Source organism: Tursiops truncatus, chromosome 19, assembly GCF_011762595.2.
Source record: "Tursiops truncatus isolate mTurTru1 chromosome 19, mTurTru1.mat.Y, whole genome shotgun sequence".
Classification (NCBI taxonomy): Eukaryota; Metazoa; Chordata; class Mammalia; order Artiodactyla; family Delphinidae; genus Tursiops; species Tursiops truncatus.
Window position 1 is genome coordinate 12,355,070 of NC_047052.1, and position 21,069 is coordinate 12,376,138.

A 21,069-nucleotide genomic window follows, 5' to 3' on the forward strand; every position below is an offset into this window, starting at 1 on the left:
GGGCAGCTGGAGTGAGGCTGAAGAGCGGCCGTCAGAATCCAGGGCTTGAGGCCAGGAAGGCTCAGCGTGAGCACAGTGGCCAAGGGCGCAGCCGTCGCCGAGGTTCGATGAAAATCCAGCATGGTCCCTGGGCAGGCGGCCGAGGCGAAGGCAGATGCAGGGTGATGTGCGGGTGGGAGCAGCTCCAGGAGCCAGTGAGCCCTGCTCGGGCCCCTGCGTCCCGAGGCAGAGGGCGCCCCGCTGAGGGCACCGCTGGGAGAGACACTATTCCACGCAGAGAAACTTGCTTTCACAGGCCTTATCTAGAACGTAGCTCGTAGAAGGAAGCTCTTAATTTCAGCTTGTGGAACTTCTCCACAAGTGTCCATTTGAATTACACATGGACTTGGACTCCCAGTTGGGAGGTAGGGGACAGGAGGGGCCCTCACCCTGGGTCAGTGGTCCCCTTTCCGGCAGTCGGGGGTATGTCTGGCAGCCCAAGTAAGGTGAGGGCTCTGGGGACCAGCGGTCCTGCTCCGAGCTCTCACCATTCTGTGTGTGAACTTGAGTCTCATTTCCTCCATCTCTGTGAAAAAGGGGATAGGGCTGGGTATCTGCCAGCTCTCTCCGCTCTGAGCTCCAGAGGGGACCTCAGTGAAGGCAGCCATCCTCCCGCCCCGGCGAAGGCACAAAGTGAAGATGCGAGCAGTTTTATTTGGGTTTTACACACATGGGGGCTGGGGCGGGGCAGAGGCTCAGTTGGCCTCCAGAACTTCGAGAACCCAGGGAATAAACTTGGTGACCCGGGTGTACACGCCTGGAGAGAACGGGCCACACCGGCCGCTGCCCCAGGACACGATGCCCACCAGGGTCCAGGCTCCATCCTTCTGGCAGACCAGGGGGCCACCAGAGTCACCCTGCAGGAGGAGATAGGACTTGTATTCAAGCCTGAAAGGGAGTACCAGGGCCCTGGTGTGCCCTGACCTGGCAAGTCCAGGGGTGCAGACAAAGCACAAGTGGGGGCCCAGTGGTTGTGCACAGGAGACTCAGATCTGCTCAGATGGCAGCCCCAGCCCTGCCACCTACTCCTGGAGGGCCTGGGGCAGGTGGCTTATCCTCTCAGCCTCCCCATCAGCTGTAAAACAGGCTGAAGCGTCCAGCTCGTGGGGTTGGTGTGAGATTAAATACGCCCGGGAAGCCCCACACCACACCTGGCCAGAGCCGGCCCTCACCAGGGGCATCTGGTCCAGCCCTTCACTGGGGCACTGGGCAGGGCATGAAGTTAGACAGGTCATGGCAGAGAGGAGTGGGCCTCCTGGCCTGGCCAGGGGAGGCACGGGCAGTGAGGGCGGGCAGGGTGGCGGAGCCAGGCCGTACCATGCAGGAGGAGACGCCGCTGGCGCCCGCACAGATCATCACGTCGGTGATCTTCCTGCCCCAGTACTTCTTGCAGTCGGCGTTGGACAGGATGGGCAGGGTCGCCTGCTGCAGCTTGTCGGGGGTCTTGAGAGCTGGAAGGACAGAGGGCGTGGGGTCAGGGCCCCTCATGCCACCAGCCCGCCCCTGGGGAGAAGAGACCAGGGGCCGCCTGAGCCCCGCCCTCCCCCTGCAAGGTCCCAGTCTTCCTCCATCGCGATGATCGTGGACACCGAGCTTCGAACCTTCCCTGACACCTTCAGGGAGTCTGGGACGCGGCTCCTCTGCGATTCCACACCAGGCAGCGGGGACTGTGCTTCCAGCAGCTGCTGCAACAGGTCCTGCCTCGGAGCCCTGGGCCCTGGCGGCCACTGTGTGTGGGTGGAGGGGCCGTCCTCCCCCCCCAGGGAAGGGGATGCACGTCCTTCTGACCGGGGACACCGGAGGGGACCCCCGAGGGAGCACCTCCCTCCTGCTGCCCTTTCCCGGCTGCTTCTGTCCTGTTACGGGACCAGCCGGGGGCCGTGGCCAGGGCAGAAGAACTCAGGACACCGAGGAAGAACCTGCGGATCGAGCAGCGCTGGGGGGGCCGGTGGGGGGCCGGTGGGGGGCACCTGGGCGCTCAGGCCCGAACCCGACCAGGACACTGGACTCCGAGCCCAGACTTCAGGGGTGCTGGATGCACCGCCCTCCTCAGTCTGGAGGGAAATCCGGGCTGTCCCTCTCCTTGCAGGTGAGAGGGGGCGAGACTTGCTGGTACTTAGGTGTTTCTTCAGAAACTGTTTACGTATATATTATTAACCCTCATTTTTATTCATGTTTGGTAGGGTTTTCATTAAGAGGGTTTTAAGTAAAGAAATGGAAGATTTATTGACTGTTGCAATTTATGATTGTGTTTGGAATTTAGACCAAAATACAGAATGAGTCTCACTCCTGAAAAGTCCTCAGGGCACTCACCGTTGTACCGGGTCTTGCCCCAGCCCGTGGTGGTGCACAGGGAGCCCGCAGGGAAGCTGGCGTTGGCACTGGGCAGGCACACGGCGGACACGGTCCTGGAGAGGCTCATGGGCGTGGCCAGCTTCAGCAGGGCGATGTCGTTTTGGACTGTGCGCAGGTCCCACAGTGGGTGTTCAAAGACCTGTGTGGAAAGGGTGGGGGCTCGGTGGGCCACAGAGGGAGGACTTGGGAGATTTTAGGGACACACAGACCTGCAGACTGGGAGGGGCCGGCGGTGCTAAAGGGGCAGAGTGTTGAGAAGGGAACCCAGATGAGGCTGAACAGACCAAATCTCTGGGGTGCTGGGGAGATGGCATGTGACGTATTTTGCGTTTTTCTACAATGAGCAAAGCTTATAATCAGAAACAAACTTCAGCGTTTGTAAAGGAGCTTTATTATGTGGGAAAGAGAAGAGAGCTCGGACTGGAGGGGTGCCAGTGGGGTGAGGCCTGAGCCGCCGGCCGGGGTCGCCTGCCCACTCCCCCCCTGCCCTCCTTTTCCTTTGTGCCCCAGGGGCCCACCCTCCTGGCTGCCCACCCGGCCGGCCGTACCTCAGCGATCCTGAGCACCTGAACAGCCTCCTCCTCGGAGCCGTGATCAGATACCCCGGCCACCACGAGGTGACTCTTCCTGGAGAGAAAGGAGGTGGCAGACGGAGCTCAGGCTCACGGCCACCTCCTCAGAGGAGCGCCCGGAGAGCGTGCCAGGCAGGGTGAGCCCCGGCTGGGCCACTGAATCGCGTGGTGACCTTGGAGCCTCAGTTTCCCCATCTGTACAGTGAAGGCAGAGGCCCAGGCCAGCTGCCCCGGACCAAGCTGGGGTCTGGGGAGGTGGGGCGCTAGGGCTGGGGTTTTCTGCTGACTGGCTCTGCCTGCAGCCTGGGGACAGAGCAGCTTCTGCCAGACTGTTTCTCACTCGCTGGCAGCGCCCGGTTGGGGTTAGGGGCGAGGGTGGTCTCTTCAGGCAGGTGAGGTGGGGGCCCCTTCTGCCCCAGCCCAGGCCTCACCTGACCCCGCAGTGGGCGGCGGTGACCACCCAGTCCGCACTGATGAGGGAGCCCCCGCAGAAGTGGAAGCCGGAGCTAGTCTGCGGAGACGGGGGGAGGGAGAGTCAGCCTTGCCTCTCCTGCCTGAGCCCTCCCTGTCTAACCTGCCCCTCCCCAGACTCCCCCTCACCTGCAGGGACACCTGCCAGGGCCAGGAGCCGGGGACAGCGTCCTCCCCGTTGACGATCCTGGACAGGCCGCTCAGCACAGGGTCGATGGTGGGGACCCCGCAGCCTGAGGGACAAGGACAGTGCGGCTGGTCAGTGGGTGGTGCCCCAAGGGGGTCAGGGGAAGACTCAGCACTTCCAGGCCTCTGTGGCACCCTGGCACTCAGAGTTTTGTCCGCTGCAAGGAATTCAGCCCCCCACCAGTCCAGCTGACAGCTGCCCTTAGAAGGTGCCCTTGTGGACGGTCCCCGAGGCTGAGGGTATCTGGAGTCGGGGCCCAGGCTCCCCAGCCTGCTCTGTGCCCTGAGGGGAGTGTCCATGCCACTCTGAGCCCAGGATTCTGTCCTGGGGGCTGGGATGTCCTGCTTGAGTCCTGGGGGTTCTCATGGCCTCTGAGTCTGCAGGGGGAGCAGGTTTGGGTGAGGTTGTTACCCCAGTTGGGGGGGCACACACGCAGGAGGCTGTCCAGATCCCGAGGGTGGAGGTGCAGGGCAAGATGGATGGACCTGGGAGACGTTCTCGAGGCAGCATTCACACAGCTTGGTGGCACGTTTGGAGGGTGGAGGAGCCCAGACCACCCCAGCTTCTGAGTGAATGGAGGAGACCAAATTAGGCAGGGCCCACGGGACCTCCAGGCAGTGGAGGGGGCTCCAGGAGTGCCCAGTGGAGGAGTGGGGGACTGGGCAGAGCAGCCCAAGGAGGCTCAGGGGGCAGCTGCAGGGGCAGGTGGCAGGGGTGTTAGAGGTATGAGGACTAGGGCCCTCCTGTTCCCTGCCTCTGGGTGGGGGGTCAGGGGGTGGGCGAGGCTCGGCCTGGGGCTGCCGGGCCTGCCTGAGCCTCGCGCTTACCGAAGCTGCTGCCAAAGAGGAAGAAGCCAAGGACAACCCAGAGAAGGGCCATGGCGCGCGACTCAGCAGGTGAGATGGGGCCTGCCCGAGGGACCGCCCAATATATTCCCTCAAGCCTCCAATCTTAGCCTGCCTCGCCATCCCCTCCTTATCATGAGACCTTGGGCCGAGAAGCACCTGGCTCCAGCGCGGGCCTGAGCCCTTGGGGGCCACTCCTGGGAAGGTTTCCTGGAATCACAGGTGTGTGGGCAGGCCCCGGGCACACAGAGCCGGGGGCAGATGGTGAGGACCCCGAAGTTGGAGGTGGGAGCATGAGGTGAGAGGTGGGGGTCACGGTCCCCCTTTATCTGCCTGTGCCCTTCCTGGCCACTCTTGGGAGGTGGACTAAGGAGGGGCCCTCCTGGACACCCCCGGACACCTGGCTCAGTGAAGGTCCAAATTCAGGAGCAGAGTGGACTCCCAGAAGCCCCAAAACAGGTCACAGACACCATCAGCACGTCTTCCACTGGTTTATTGAGGCTTTGTGGAAGCAAGGTCAGCAGGGAGGCCAGGGTGAAGCCTGGTCGTCAGTTGGCTGCCAGGATGTGCTGCACCCAGGGGATGAGTTCAGTGACGCGGGCATACACGCCGGGGCTGGTGGTGGAGCAGGTGCCGCTGCCCCAGGATACGATGCCCACCAGGGTCCAGGCTCCATCCTTCTGGCAGACCAGGGGGCCACCAGAGTCGCCCTGCAGGACAGGGAGGAGGGGGCTTGGGTCTGGCAGCCCAGGTGGCCTGGCCCAGAGGCCACTGAACGTTGTTCCCAGAGCCCAGTCCCAGGCCTGATAGCCAGTAGAAGCTCAGAACATGCATATGAGAAGGATTATGAAAGAAACTTCAGCAGCTCCTGTGGTTTGTGCCCCTGGAAGTCTGGGCTACCCCCAGGGGTGGGGTCCTATAACAGAGGCTCAATAGAGCAGGTTTCACTGATAGGAGGAAAGCATGGGTGGTGCTGGCTGTGGGGCTACTGTGAGGGAGGAAGGGCTGCCAGACCCCTTCTGGAGCCCTTTTGGGCCACCATGCTCTGCTGCCCAGGCTGTGCACTGCACAATTCCAGGAGGTGCCATTACTCAGACTTTGATATTAGTGGAATCTTGCAATATGGCAGCTCTGAGACCAGAGCCCCTTGCTCTGGTACCTCTCTGCTGAGGTCACTGATGACCCTCCAGGAGCCCTGTCTTCCCAACTACTCAGGCAAGAATGCCCAGGGAGAGAGTGACAGGCCCTAGAAAGAGGTCTGCCTGCTACTTCCATTTCTTCTCTCTTTGCCCAAGCCCTTGGCCTGGGCTTTGGCCTGAACCCACCCCACGCCGGGAGGGAAGGGAGCCTAGGAGGCCATACCATGCAGGAGGACACGCCGCTGGCGCCGGCGCAGACCATGCTCTTGGTGATCTTGCTGCCCCAGTATTTCTTGCAGTCGGTGTTGGACAGGAGGGGCAGAGTCGCCTGCTGCAGCCTGTCGGGGGTGTTGGCATCTGGAAGGGCAGGGTGGGTGGTTAGTGACTGCTGCCCCTACCTCCCACCTGGCCAGCCAGTGGTCTCTCATCACTCACTGGTGTGTTTGGTCAGGCCCCAGCCAGTCGTGGCGCACAGCGTCCCGGCGGGGAAGTCATCGTTAGCGCTGGGCAGGCACACGGCGGACACGGTCTTGGAGAAGCGCGCAGGCGTGGCCAGCTTCAGCAGGGTGATGTCGTTGCTGTTGGTGAACGGGTTGTACCTGCGGTTCTTGAAAACCTGTGGGGCAGGGCCAGACAGCTGCCTTTGGGGTCTGGGAAGAAGCCGACCGGGGCAGAACCTGGCGCCAGGCTACCCCTCACGGCCTCAGTGCTCCTCCGTGGACAATGGCCTGTTCAACTCGGCAGCTCCTTCCACGGCCCCAGGAGCCCGAGGCCCAGGACCAAGGTGCAGACCTTACCCTCATGGAGCTTTGCATACCCTGCTTTCTGCTTTGCCCCATCATGATGGGGTATTGGGGTGACCGGGAGGAGCTGGGGCCCTGGGGGTTAGCCTGGGCTGCACACTCCCGAGGGTCCACCCTGCCTGGGGTCACACCTGGACCCTGGGGGCTGCCATACCTTGGCAATCTTCAACACCTGGATGTCCTCGGCGTCTGAGCCCTGGTCAAACTCCCCGGCCACGACCAGGTGGGATGTTCTGGAGAGGGCCAGAGAAAGGAGTGGTTCCTGCCATGAGGGGGCATTTGGGATGCAGGGTGCTTATGTGTGCGAGTGCACGCGTGTGCACGCGTAATGCGCATGCGTGTCTTTGTGCGTCTGCACACACGGCTGTGGTGTCGATCAGAGATGGAAGCTCAGAATCTCAACTGGGCCTACAGCCCGCCATGTGTTTTCCCAGGGACCCCTAGGTCACTGGAAGGACCTGGGTTTGCTACACATTTCCAAATAAGAAACTGGGAAATGAAGGCGTTAAAGGGCAAGTCCTCAGTGCTGGAGGAAACCACCCCAAGGGGTTTCTTGGGGACCCCGGGCTCTCACCTGACACTGCAGTGGGCGGCGGTGACCACCCAGTCCTCGCTGATGAGGGAGCCCCCGCAGAAGTGGAAGCCGGTGCTGTCCTGGAGGAAGATGGGGAGGGTCAGCCCCGCCCAGACACCAGCAAAACCAATCTGGGCAGCAGCGCCCAGCTGGGCTAATACCCCAGTGCATCCCCCTACTCGTGTGCAGAATTCCCCCTCACCTGCAGGGACACCTGCCAGGGCCAGGAGCCGGGGACAGCCTCCTCCCCGTTGACGATCCTGGACAGGCCACTCAGCACAGGGTCGATGGCAGGGACCCCGCAGCCTGAGGGTGGAAGTATGGAGTGAGGGGTGGAGGCCAAGGTCCCACCCAGGACTCACCGCCCCAGGAATACGCCGGGGACAATTCAGGCTGACATGTGCTCCAGCCCAGACAAGCCCAACAGGCTGAGCTTGAGGTGGTGGCAGGGCCAAAGCCTGGGCTGGGAGGCCCTATCACTGCCTACCTCAACCACTCTGAGTCTCAGTTTTCCCACCAGCAAAATGGGGATCTTACAGTTGGCTAACCTCACAGAGTTGGTATAATAAGGATGAAAGATGCTTTGCCTTAGTAGACAAAGCAGGCAAAACAGGAACTTGCTCAGTTCCTGGCACACAGTGAACAAAAGTGGAAAAGTTTTAAAAGGGCTGGTTCAAGGGCATGAAAGGGCTGATGGGGGCCAAGCCACACTTGCTCATCATCTGAGCCTGCTTGGGAGCCACCAACTATTCACAGAGCTTTCTGTCCCTCTGGAATTGCTGCCCCTCCTTGCACACGATGCGAGGCCCCAGGAAGGTCCACCTCCACCCCGGGGGGCCTCACACTGGCTGGTCTGGTCCAGTCCTCCCAGCATCCTCATTGTAGAGATGGAGCTGGTGAGGCTCAGAGAGGGAGAAAGACTCGCTCGGGCTCACACCACCACACACAACTGAACTGGGAGCAGGGACCCCGCTGCTCCTTGCTGGCCTTGGGGTTGGTGGGGCCAGCACCCCTTCCAGCAGTTGGTGGAAGGGTAGGCAGCCTTTCCGGCCTCTGCCTGCCCTGGTGCTCACCAAAGGCTGTGCCCAGGAGGGCACAGCAGGAGAGAAGCCAGAGGAAGGTCATGGTGCCGCAGTCAGGGAGGTGTAGGACGCCTGCCTGGAGGGCTCCCCATTATATCCCTGTGCACCAGGCTGTTATCTGAAGACCTTGAGGTGATAATCCCTTTCCTGGGCATGTGTCCCAGTGGGCAGGATATGCCAGAGCAGGGCTGGCATCAGGGCCTGGGATGGCAGCAGCTGGGGCCAGGATCTAGGGCAAAGTTGGGGCCAAACAAGGCAGCCCTCCACCCACAGCTAAGGGGAAGGGGACATTCAGGTTTCCTCCTCCAGGCCCTACCTCTAGAGGGGCCCTGCGGGCAGCAGCCAGGCCTGGGCTGGATTTGAGCCCCAGCCAAGTCTCTCATGGTCTGGAGGACCTTGGACAAGTAATTTAGTTGGTCTGCAGTTGTTCAAAACCCCATGGGCAGTGTGGTCAAGTAGGGGGAGGGGCAGGGACCAAAGCATGGTGAGGGGACAGGTGACCAGTGGGCTGAGGATGCTCCCCTAGTCTTAGGATGGCCAAGAAGGCTCAGTGGCTCAGTTCAATATCAGGGGCAGTCACGTGGGCTGGTTCAGAGGGCAAGCTGCCCACTGCCCGTTCATGCGGAGTCAGGCCCCTCCACCCAGGCATCCTGCCCTTGGAACTGAGTACATGGCATTTAGGTGCAGGACTGGGCCCAGGGCCAGCCAGGGGGCCTCTGCTATCATCCCAGCAAGAGCTTCTGGAGGCTACACCAGGCGGGAAAGCAGGGGGCAAGGAGGCCTGTTTCGGGTGGGCAGCAGGGCCCTTTCCCAGCAACTGGGAAACTGGGGAGGGGGAAGTTTGAAGGTGAGGCTACCAGGCACAGGGCAAGTACTCCAAAACACATAGGCAAAACGATATCTTACGGCTATTTTTTTTTTTTTTTTTTTTTTTGCGGTATGTGGGCCTCTCATTGCTGTGGCCTCTCCCTGCTGTGGCCTCTCCCGTTGCGGAACACAGGCTCCAGACGCGCAGGCCCAGCGGCCATGGCTCATGGGCCCAGCTGCTCCACGGCATGTGGGATCCTCCCGGACCGGGGCACGAACCCATGTCCCCTGCATCGGCAGGCGGACTCTCAACCACTGCGCCACCAGGGAAGCCCACTTATGGCTATTTTTAATTTCCATTGCATTGATGATTGTTGTGTGGTGGGTCACAGGTTTCAGCACAAAACAGCTGTGGGGCCTTGGGCAAGTTACCCTCTCTGATCCCATTTCTAAATATGTAAAATGGGGATCCTTAGACCAAGGGTCCCGCTTTATGAAAGGGCACAGTCCATACTGAGTGTGCTGGGACCAGGCCTAACACAGTCCACGCTGGTCAGACCTGGTACTTCTCCTTCTTGACTTGCCTGTGGGGTCCCTTTGTGCTTTCTAGAAGACTGCCAATAACAGGGAGGGATGGCCACAGTGCATTAGGTGGGAAAGCAGGGCACGAAACAGGATGCAGAGTGTGGCACCATCTGTGTGAAACCCACCACTTGTGCAGTTCCATCCATCCCATCAACCAGCACTTACCAGGCCCCTGCTGGAACAGAACAAACGAAAGAAACACAAATTCCTGACTTACAAGCTTAGGTGGGAAAGGGGTGGGGAGTTGATGGAAAAGAGTTAAAAAAAAAAAAAGTAGGGGGCTTCCCTGGTGGCGCAGTGGTTGACAGTCCGCCTGCCGATGCAGGGGACACGGATTCGTGCCCCGGTCCGGGAAGATCCCACATGCCGCGGAGCGGCTGGACCCATGAGCCATGGCCGCTGAGCCTGCGCGTCCGGAGCCTGTGCTCCGCAACGGGAGAGGCTACAACAGTGAGAGGCCCGCGTACCGCAAAAAAAAAAAAAGTAAAATATACATTACTACCAGCTAAGGAGTTATCATTATCATTGTTATTATTATTATTAATACCGAGGCAGGAGGGCCTCACTCCGAAGGGGACATTAAGTTGCTACCCAAGAGTTTGCCAAGCTATCTGGGTGGAGACGGTGTCCAGGGAGAGGGAACAAGGAGGGCAAAGGCCTGGTGGAGGGAGCCTGGGTGGCACCAAGAGCCGAGAGGACACGAGGCAGGGCGGAGAGGCCAAGGGTCCGACAGAGAAGGGCCCTGGTGAAGGTACAGGGCTGTCCCGAGTGTCTGCCAAGATGCGAGGTGGCAGCCGCCGGGCCTGAGTGGGGGAGGGGCGCGGCCGGTGAGGGAGGGCACGCGGCGGCTCGAACCCACCCGTGGCTGTGGCCTTGGGAGCCGACAGCTGGCCCGAGTCCTGCCCGCCCAGCACCCCCTACTCACGGTTGCCAGAGACCTGGGAACTCGCGCAGCTGCGGGTGGGGGCGGGGAAGGCGGCCGCCGCAGGTGCTCGACTCCTGCTGGGGGCGGGGCCAAAGCTGACTGCGGCCGGGCGCGCGGACCTCCGCCCGCCCCGCCCCCTCGCCTGGCGTTTCGACCAGAGAGACTGCGCACTCCGCAGAACGCCCGACCCGGAGGAAGAACGCTTAAGCTCGGAGTGTTAGGTGCCCCCCATTCTCCGAAACGCCGGGCCCTGAACTTCCTGCCTCTGGGCCTTTGCCCGCTCTGTTCGCTCCCTTTAGAAGGTCCACCGCCCTTCCGGCCCCGGCCCTGGCCGTGAGCGCCTCCTTGTAGGCAGCAGTTCAGCCTTAGCTATGGCTGACCAGCGGCAAAGCCGGCGTCAATCAGAGGCCATGGATGAGTCGATAGATCCCTGGACCCAGAAGTTGTTTAGCCAATCAAGTTTACAGTAAAGAGCATTTTCCTGGGTTCACTTTGTCGCTGATACTTTTCTCTCCCATCCTCGGGTTTGGAACCCTGCCTCATCTCTAGACGCCTGGAGCCCAGCCATCTCTGCTCATGCAAACTCCCAGGGAGAAGGTACAGCCTTGTTCGCGGGTTGTCTGCCACGTCAGAAAACCTTCACTCTGCACCTGTTACCTCGTTGCAGGTATGTGGCATCTAGTGTGTTTAATGGGCAGTGCTGAAATCAGCCCACGAACAGGTGTAAATCAAAGAAAGTCACTCAGGAGATGACCCAATGCACGGGGACCCTCATGGGGTCGGCTCTCTCCCAGGCAGCCTGGGTTTGGGGAAAGAGCTTTGCTTGGATAGGGGGCCCTAATCCAATCCCTGCCCAGCCACCTCCTGGGATTTGGCCTTGGGAGTGGTGGTGTGTCAGGGTTCCAGGTCCTGACTGGGCGGCGGGGCAGTGCGCATGCGTCCCTCCAGGACCCGCATCTCTGAGACTGTGCCATCTTCTTCGAGGCAGGAACTCAGAAGTCAGTTTTCTTAGATGAAGGAGCTACTCCTCTTGAAGTCGTGTCACTGAGGGGGTCAAATCCCAACCCTCTGTTTTACTAAAAATAAGATATATTGAAAGTATAATTTACACATGGTAAAATGCACAGATCTTAAGTGAAGAGACGGATAAATTTTGACATATACATACCATGTAACAAACGCCACAACCACGATATAAAGTATCATCACCCCCACCATACAGTATGCTGTCTTTGTGTCTGGATTCTTTCACTCCACCAGATGGTTTTGCGATTCACTTGTGTTCCTGCGTGTATCCCCAGTGTGTTCCTTCTTATTGCTGAGTGGTGTTTCACTTCATAAGCACACCACACTTTGTGCACCCATTCTCCGGCTAGGACATTTGGGCTGTTACCCCTCCCCCACCCCACTCCCTTTTTTTTTTTTTTTTTTTTTTTTGCGGAACGCGGGCCTCTCACTGTTGTGGCCTCTCCCGTTGCGGAGCACAGGCTCCGAACGCGCAGGCTCAGCGGCCATGGCTCACGGGCGCAGCCGCTCCGTGGCATGTGGGATCTTCCCGGACCGGGGCACGAACCCATGTCCCCTGTATCGGCAGGCGGACTCTCAACCACTGTGCCACCAGGGAAGCCCCCTACTCCCTTTTTGCTCCTTGTAATGAAATGATTCTCAGCCCTAAACATAGGCAGGCAAGAAATGTAGGTTTCTTTTTTTTCTATTAGAGAATGAAATTTGAATTTCGATCCTTTATTCTGCCAGGAGTCTCACTGGAGAGTCTAACAAAGAGACTGTTTCTAAAGGTGTGGCCAGGGTTTAGGGAAACCATAAGGAGGTGCAGGTCAGCATAGGGCTAGGGTCAGTGGGCCTGGAAACGCAAGAGTGGTTACCTGGCCCCTGGGGAGGGCGATATGCAAGGGGGAGGCCGCCAACAGGAGCTTGGCCTTTGTGGCAATCAGTGAAGACCACCCCAATGAGAACGAGTAGAGACTGTTCATTCGGAGCTTGCTATAGCCTGGCAGTCAGGCAGCATCACTTTTCCATTCCCACCAGTAATGTATGAGGATTCCAATTTCTCCACAACCTTGCCAAAACTTATTTTCCATTTAAAAAATTATAGGTGTGAAGGGTTACCTCACTGTTTTTTTTTCAATTTTCAAAATTGTGCTAAAATACATATAATATAAAATTTACCATCTTAATCATTTTAAGTGGACAGCTCGGAATGTACTAAGTGCATTCATATTGTTGTGCAGCCATCACCGCCATCCATCTCCAGAACTCTTTTTTAATTGAAGTGCAGTTGATGTACAATATTGTATGTCACAGGTGTACAATATAGTGAGTCACATTTTTTAAAGGTTATACTCCATTTATAGTTATTGTAAAATATTGGTTGTATTTCTCATGTTGTACAATGTGTCCTTGTAGCTTTTTTGTTTTTTCTTCCCCCCGACCTCCCTGCCATGGCATGGGGGGAGGGTCTTAGTTCCCCTGACCAAGGATTGAACCTGTGCCCCCTGCAGTGGGAGCGAGGAGTCTTAACCACTGGACCAGCAGGGAAATCCCCCATGGAACTTATTTTATACATAATAGTTTGTACCTCTTAATCCTCTACCCCTATATTGCCCCTCCCCCCAGAACTCTTCTCATCTTGCAAAACTGAAACTCTATATCCGTTAATCTATATCTCCTACCCCCAGCCCCAGGCAACTAGCATTGAATTGACTATCCTCAGTACCTGGTATAAGTGGAACCATACGGTATTTGTCTTTTTGTGATTAGCTTATTTCACTTGGCATAATGTCCTCCAGGTTCATCCATGATGTAGCATATGTCAGAATTTTCTTTCTTTTTGGGTCTGAATAATACCCCATTGTTTATATATATATTGTTTATATATACCACATTTGGTTTATTCATTCATTGGTCAATGGATACTTGGGTTGCTTCCTCGTTTTAGCTACTGTAAATAATACTGCTATAAATATGGGTGTACAAATATCTTTTTGTAATATTTATTTAATTTTTTAAGTGAAGTAGACTTGATTTACAATGTTGTGTTAATTTTGCTGTACAGCAAAGCGACTCACTTATACACATATGTACATTCTTTTTTTAAATTAATGAATTAATTAATTTATGGCTGCGTTGGGTCTTTGTTGCTGCACACGGGCTTTCTCTAGTTGTGGCGAGCTGTGGCTGCTCTTCGTTGCAGTGCACGGGCTTCTCATTGTGGTGGCTTCTCTTGTTGCGGAGCACAGGCTCTAGGCACGCGGGCTTCAGTAGTTGTGGCATGTGGGCTCAGTAGCTGTGGCTCGTGGGCTCTAGAGCGCAGGCTCAGTAGTTGTGGCGCACGGGCTTAGTTGCTGTGTGGCATGTGGGATCTTCCCGGACCAGGGCTCAAACCCATGTCCCCTGCACTGGAAGGTGGATTCTTAACCACTGTGCCACCAGGGAAATCCCTATACATTCTTTTTTTATATTCTTTCCATTATGGTTTATCCCAGGATGTTGAATATAGTTCCCTGTGTTATACAGTAGGACCTTGTTGTTTATCCATTCTATATGTAATAGTTTGCATTTACTAACCCCAAACTCCCACTCCATCCCTCCCCCATCCCCTCCCCCTCCCCCTTGGCAACCACAAGTCTGTTCTCTATGTCTGTGAGTCTGCTTCTCTTTTGTAGATAGGTTCATTTGTGGCATATTTTAGATTCCACGTATAAGTGATAGCATATGGTAGTTATTTGTCTTTCTCTTTCTGACTTATTTCACTTAGTATGATAATCTCTAGCTGCATCCATGTTACTGCAAATGGAATTATTTTGTTCTTTTTTATGGCTGAGCAATATTCCATTGTATATATGTACCACATCTTCTTTATCCATTCATCTGTCAGTGGACATTTAGGTTGTTTCCATGTCTTGGCTATCGTGAATAGTGCTGCTATAAACATAGAGGTGCATATATCGTTTTGAATTATAGTTTTGTCCGGATATATGCCCAGGAGTTGGATTGCTGGATCATATGGAAATCCTATTTTTAGTTTTCTGAGGAACCTCCATACTGTTTTTCATAGTGGCTACACCAATTTACATTCTCACCAACAGCGTAGGAGGGTTCCCTTTTCTCTACACCCTCTCCAGCATTTGTTATTTGTAGACTTTTTAATGATGGCCCTTCTGACCAGTGTGAGGTGGTACCTCATTGTAGTTTTGATTTGCATTTCTCTAATAATTATTGATGTTGTGCATCTTTTTTTTTTTTTTTTTTTTTTTTGCGGTACATGCGGGCCTCTCGCTGTTGCAGCCTCTCCCATTGCGGCCTCTCCCGTTGCAGAGCACAGACTCCGGAGGCGCAGGCTCAGCGGCCATGGCTCACGGGCCCAGCCGCTCTGCGGCATGTGGGATCTTCCCGGACCAGGGCACGAACCCGTGTCCTCTGCATCGGCAGGCGGACTCTCAACCGCTGTGCCACCAGGGAAGCCCAATGTTGTGCATCTTTTCATATGCCTATTGGCCATCTGGATGTCTTCTTTGGAGAAATGTCTCCCTCCAGCCCCAGGCAACTAGCATTGAATTTGGCTGTTCTAAGTACCTGATGTAAGTGGGATCATACAGTATTTGATTTTTTGTGATTAGCTTATTTCACTTGGCATAATGTCCTCCAGGTTCATCCATGATGTAGCATATGTCAGAATTTTCTTCCTTTTTGGGTCTGAATAATATTCCATTTTGTGTGTGTGTGTGTGTGTGTGTGTGTGTGTATATATACCACATTTTGTTTATTCATTCATCAGTCAATCGACACTTGGGTTGCTTCCATGTTTTAGCTACTGTAAATAGTGTTGCTATGAACATGGGGGTACAAATATCACTTTGAGACCCTGCTTTTAATTCTTTTGAGTATATACCCAGTAGTGGAATTGTGGGATCATATGGTAAATCTATTTTTAATTTTTTTTTTTTTTTTTTTTTTTGTGGTACGCGGGCCTCTCACTGTTGTGGCCTCTCCCGTTGCGGAGCACAGGCTCCAGACACGCAGGCTCAGCGGCCATGGCTCACGGGCCCAGCCTCTCCGCAGCATGTGGGATCTTCCCGGTCCAGGGCACAAACCCGTGTCCCCTGCATCGGCAGGCGGACTCTCAACCACTGTGCCACCAGGGAAGCCCTATTTTGCATTTTTTGAGGAATTACCATATTGTTTTCCACAGTGGCCGCACCATTTTACATTCTCATCAAGAGTGCACAAGGGTTCCAATATCTCCACATTCTCTCCAATTCTTATTAATTTGTTTTTTTTCTTTTTCTTTTTTGTTGTTTATATTAACCATCCTAATGAGTGTGAATTGATACCGCGCTGTGGTTTTGATTTGCATTTCCCTAAAGACTGGTGATTTTTGATCACTTTTTTATGTGCTCATTGGCCATCTGTATGACTCCTCAATATTTATAATCACCACTGATGCTGTAGGAACTTAGTGCCCCAGCCACATGACCGCCAGGGCCTGTTTCCACCTGCACTTCAGCCTCTGCCGCCTCCCATGTTAATTTGAGTAATTGTGATGCCACTGCGTGCCATGGGCCACCAGGTCTCATCTTCCCCGGCAAAGTTGTCCATGGACCACTCCAGTGTGTGAGCTAACCAATCCCAGAATCCCATGTTCAGTGGTCCTGGGGCCACGGTTACTGTATCAGTCATGGTCGTGCCTGAGAAAAGGTGGCACGTTCAAACTGGGTTATTTGAGGAAAGTTTGAATAAAGGGAATTTTTACAAAGGTGTGGGCAGGGTTTAGGGAACCAACAAAGGATGGTGAGGTGTACAGGGTTCTAGCAACAATGGGGACACACCTAGAGCTGAAGGGACACAGCGGGAGTAGTTGTGGAACCCAGCAAGGGTGGCTGAGCAGACAGAGCCACCTGAAAGGAGCCGAGCTGTCCGTGGCCTCTGCAGAGGAAGACAGCCAGCCCACAGCAGCCTCCCAGGGAGGGAACCCAGAGAATAAATACCCGACTTCTCTCTCCTCCCCCGTCTCCGGCTCTGACCCCAACAGGAAGCCTGAGAGCCTGGAAGCTGTTCTGCAGTCTCGTCCCTGAGGGCCAGTCTTGCTGTAGGCCAGCAAGGTGGAGAAGGATGGAGAGTGGATCTGAAGGGGAAAACGGAAGACATCCACAGCCATTCTTACAGCTATTCTGTATCACTTCAGATGCTGTTAGTAATAGAGCAGGTGGCTAACAGTGGCGAAACAACAGTGGTTTGCTTTTCTCACACAGCAGGGATCTGGAGGTGTGCAGTTGTAGCCTTTCGCTCAGCACTGGGCGATGGTGTGGTTCTGGTCAGGGTCTTTCTTCTCTGGTCTCAAGATGGCGGCCAGCCCCGCCTCCCCTCAGGACTCAGCCAAAGTGCAGGAGGAGAAGGGCTGGGCTTCTCCTCACCTCTTTGCCTCCACGGGATTACGTTCATCAGAGCTCTCCCCCCGCCGCCCCCAGAGCTGGGGTGGCGTGACGCTCCCCGGGAGCCCTCCACGGGGACAAGAAGGGGGAGATGGCTCTAGGTGAGTGGCAAAGGCTGTCCCTCCTTGTGACGGGACGGTCACCCTGCTCCCAGGGAGTACTCACCTCGTGGTCTGGTTTGAACGAGGGGATGGGTGGAGCAAAAAGGGATCCTTCAAAGTAAGAAACACACCAGCCAATGTGCACAAATCTCTGTGGGCCGGGAAGCGCTCCCTCCCCTGTGACACACCCTCCAAGGCCATATCCCTCCTGCACTCTGCTCCGCCAGGAGTTTACTTTCCCAACAGACCTCAAGAGCCAGTGGCCTCAGGCTGCTTCCGTTTCCTGCTCTGGAAAAGTCCTCGAGGCGAGGAAAATACAAATGTCTTTTCTACCTGCTTGGAATGAGTGAAGGAAAAACAAAACGAAACAGCAAATGTTAATATTTACATAAATTACCTTGGCCTGGAATTCAATATGGATTCCTTATGCTCAAAGCCAGGGCTGACATCCCTGGCCTGAACCCAGTCTGTTAAAATATCACAAAGCTTCAGACCCGGTTACCAAGCAGCTGCTGGCCCCAGTCTGTTTGCCCCCTGAAATTTGGCTGTCTCCGCCCTCCCCCAGAGAACAGGGTTCGGGGCCTCCGCGGGCCAGTCCCTGCCGAAGCCACTGTTCTCCCTGGTCAGAGCTTCTGCTCAACAGTCGTTAAATAGTTTGAACATCCCCCTGCAGAGAACACACGACTCTAAAACAAAATTAAATTTACAGCTCCAAAACAAAACTAAAGTTACAACTCAGAGACAAAACTTCAAAACTAATCAAGTCCAAATCAAGACCTGTGACATTGTCCTGTTTGCTCTGACCCACTTCTCCCTAGATGACCATGGCCCTGTGGCCGCAGAGCCCCGGAGGCCTTGGAAGCAGGTGCAGTTCACCCAGTCAGCATATTTTCCTTCTCAAACCGGCTCAGCAGTGAGGCCCAGGCTGGATTGTCCAGGGCAGCAGCTTTCCAGACCCTCTCCAGGCTTCTCAGACTCATCCTGTTCTTTTCTTGTTTGTTTCCTGTCTGTGTCTCTCACTGGGGTCTTGGACCCATGAGTGCAGGGGTGCCCTGTGCTCTGTTCCCGTGGGTGCTCCAGTGTCCAGATCAGGCGCTGTCCCAGGGGAGAGAAGGAACTTGTGCCCATGGTGCTGACAAGTCTTCTGGCCTCCACTTACGGCAAACGCATCACTGGTGTATTACCTACATCTGTCCTCTTCTCGTTGTTCTGTGACAATTAAAATCGTTTTTCCGTTTTCTCCATGTGTCATTTGATGGTGTGAAATCAAAGCCCCATTTTATATGAAACTCAAGCGTTATGTGGTGACCAGTTCCTTAAGTTGAGAATGATGACAGGAGAAGAGAATTCGGGTGAGCTCAGCGGCAGATAAGGGACAGCCAGTCAGCATGTTTGCCAGCCTGTGACCCGCCCACAGCCACCCATGGGGGCGATTCCTTCATGCCTACATGTGTCCTCATGCAGGCTCTGAAGCTGCTTGGCTGGGCTGGTTTCAAGGTGACCCTCTGGATGACACGGCGTCTCTGTATGATACTACACTTCAAAAAACATTATTTATTTATTTGCCGCGCCGCGAGGCATGTAGGATCACAGCATGTGGGATCTTAGCTCCCCGACCAGGGATCGAACCCGTGCCCCCTGCAGTGGAAGCACGGAGTCCTAACCACTGGGCCACCAGGGAAGTCCCATCCCGAGTCTCACATTGAAAACCCTCTTCGATGAGAACGCGAGGCCCCCCAGTGATGACCAGCTGGGATTCTTTGGACCCCACGGTGGGGTTGCCTGTACTGAGGAGCTGGGAATCCTCCCTGGTGCACTGGGAGTGGCAGAGCCCCCGGCCCTGCGTTCTGGTTGCAGAGCTGGGCTCTGCAGGGCCTGAGCTCCCAGCCTGCACACTGGCCTTGCCTGCAGTGTCCTGGGGATGCCAGGCGTTGCCAAGTTTCCTGGGTGACATTGTGCCAGGGCAGCTGCCCTTTTTCCAGGGGCTGGATGTCCCCAGCTGAGAGCCAGTACAGGCTTCGAAGGGGGCTCGTCCCCCCCACCCCCGTCCCGCTTATCGCCCAAGGTTCCTGGATAACAGGAGGGTGGCTCTCAGGCCTCTCTGGCTGGGCTGGGCCTGTGGGGTCCCAGGGGATATAAAAGGAGCCGCTGGGGCAGGTGCCCCATATCTCACTGACGGTAGCAGCATGGCCTTTCTCTGGCTCCTCTCCTGCTTCGCCCTCCTGGGGGCCGCCTTCGGTGAGTGCTGGGGCTAGGGGCGCCAGCCAGGTCTGGGAGGGGGCTGAGGAGTACTTCCCTGAGCCCCTAATGGCACCGCAGCCAGGCCCCATCAGAGGCTGGAGGGGCTCTGTCCGGAGCAACCTGGGGGCCTGCCCAAGAGGGAGATCTGAGCCCCCTTCCCTGCTCCCTTGGGCCTCACACCCCGATAGGCAATCGAGCCTGCAGGGAGGAGAGGGGTCCTTCTGGAGCTTTCTGAGCCCTCACACCCTGCACTGGAAGGGTGGAAAAGGCCAGTCTGGGCCGCACCGAGATCTGAGGCCCCAGAAGTGGCTCAAGTTGGGGAGCTGTGGGCAGAGAAGGGTGTGGTAGCAAGAGCCCTCCCACGGCCTCCACCTGGGGTTTTTATTTACTCTTCTGGGCACTTGCTAAGCGTTTCATTTTCTATTAAAAAAAGATGAAATAGTGAAAAATACAAAAAATAATATGACATCCATGTACCTTCCATTGGGATTTAGCGAATGTTATCTTTTTCCAGGTTTGCTTCAGGTATTTCTTTTTAAAACATAAAACAGATTCAGCTAGAGTCCCCTCTCCTCCTCGGAAGGTGACCCCTACTCTGAGCTCACTGCGTGTCACTTCTGTGTGGATTTTACAAATTTACTACACATTCATAAGTCCATCAACACAGTATAACATTTGTAAGAACTTACATGAACTGTGTTCTCCGCTACATCAGGTTTATAACATGCCTTTTCCCACCCGGGTGGTTTTAGATTTATCCCAGTTCATATGAAGACCCAGCTCGTTCACTTTAATCGCTGTAAAACACTCGGCTGTGTGAATACATCACAGCTGATATTCTAATCTTCTTGCTATTACAAAAAAGTGGATTATGTTGATGACATGTTTGGGTGATAACAACCTTCAGTGAGTGGCTGGTGCATCCCCCTGTCCCCAGGGGCGGGATGCCGGTCCGGGCATGCGGCAAGGCCTGCATGACCCCCGGGTGGCCTGGCTGGTCGTAAGGGCTGTACCTGCCCAATTTTCTTTACTGTCGCCAAATTGTAAAACCTGTACGCAGGTGCCGAGAACTCACCTGGTCCTGACACAGCAAATGCGTCAGGGACACATTAAGTACACGTGACTTTTCTCATTGTTTTGTGACAATTCAGGTCCTTTGTTTTCAGTTTCCTCAACGTGTCCTTTTACGGCATGGAATCAAAGTCCCGTTGTATTAAATAATTAACTAAAACTTTATACAATGAAGAGTTCCTGAAATCTCTGGGACTAGTGAATTCAGTGTAAAACATACCCCCTCAGCTGTCGGAATTCTGGGTCCCCCAGGGGCTGGGGTTATCAGATTTGAATTCCAGGCCCCACCAGTCTAATGGGTGAGCTTTGACTTGTGAGGTGAGATTGTTTGCTCCCCAGTTTACTGAGGAAAATGAGCATCGGGGATTCAGTGACTGGTCTGAGGCTTCACAGCAAGGAAGGGTGGGGCCTGGGAGTCCAGGCAGGGTAGTCCGATTACTCAGCCTGTTTTCTGCTCTTTCAGGCAGGGTGGCCCTGGGTGGGAGCAGCCCTGTTCCTCTGCATCCCTGGATGGGACACTGGGGTCAGCAGGCTGTATGTGGGGATCCTTGAGTCCACAGGTGGAAGGCACCAGGAGAAGTTTTTTGGAGGAGGGGGGAGTGTGGCAGAGGGTCCTGGGTCAGCCTGGGCGGCTGAGCTACAAACCAGGATTTCTGCAGACTGGCTCCGGGTCTCAAACCTTCTTCCTCGTCCCCTCGCCCTCCTCAGGCTGCGGGGTCCCTGCCATCGACCCTGTGCTGAGTGGCCTGTCCAGGATCGTCAACGGGGAGGAGGCTGTCCCCGGCTCCTGGCCCTGGCAGGTGTCCCTGCAGGTGAGGGGGGA

The 21,069-nt window shown here is 55.6% G+C and overlaps 3 protein-coding genes across 6 annotated transcripts in view; 1 reads left to right on the top strand and 2 right to left on the bottom strand.

The window, feature by feature from the left end:
* Nucleotides 1-670: 670 nt before the first annotated feature.
* LOC101326635 (chymotrypsinogen B) lies at nucleotides 671-4,503 on the bottom strand. The gene is made up of 8 exons (XM_073796782.1): nucleotides 4,435-4,503; nucleotides 4,036-4,282; nucleotides 3,567-3,670; nucleotides 3,398-3,477; nucleotides 2,943-3,021; nucleotides 2,353-2,533; nucleotides 1,357-1,490; nucleotides 671-896 (listed from the first exon to the last, which is right to left on the bottom strand). Exons 1-8 carry the CDS (start codon nucleotides 4,501-4,503, stop codon nucleotides 735-737), a joined length of 1,056 nt encoding a protein of 351 aa, XP_073652883.1. The 3' UTR covers nucleotides 671-734.
* Nucleotides 4,504-4,946: 443 nt separating this feature from the next.
* Nucleotides 4,947-8,125, bottom strand: LOC117308983 (chymotrypsinogen 2). The gene is made up of 7 exons (XM_033844437.2): nucleotides 8,059-8,125; nucleotides 7,188-7,291; nucleotides 6,986-7,065; nucleotides 6,566-6,644; nucleotides 6,044-6,224; nucleotides 5,832-5,965; nucleotides 4,947-5,179 (listed from the first exon to the last, which is right to left on the bottom strand). Exons 1-7 carry the CDS (start codon nucleotides 8,108-8,110, stop codon nucleotides 5,018-5,020), a joined length of 792 nt encoding a protein of 263 aa, XP_033700328.1. The 5' UTR covers nucleotides 8,111-8,125; the 3' UTR covers nucleotides 4,947-5,017.
* A 1,958-nt stretch (nucleotides 8,126-10,083) lies between these two features.
* Nucleotides 10,084-21,069, top strand: part of LOC117308982 (chymotrypsinogen B) — a 64,935-nt gene continuing 53,949 nt past the window's right edge. For 2 of the 4 annotated variants that reach the window (XM_033844436.2, XM_033844435.2), the window contains exons 1-2: nucleotides 19,106-19,172; nucleotides 20,955-21,058. In XM_033844436.2, the coding sequence (XP_033700327.1) occupies nucleotides 19,121-19,172; nucleotides 20,955-21,058 (156 nt within the window). In that variant the 5' untranslated portion in view covers nucleotides 19,106-19,120. Of the gene's footprint in view, nucleotides 10,211-10,558; nucleotides 11,052-19,105; nucleotides 19,173-20,954; nucleotides 21,059-21,069 lie in introns of those variants that run through there. The other 2 variants (XM_033844433.2, XR_012328285.1) reach the window with 2 other exon arrangements.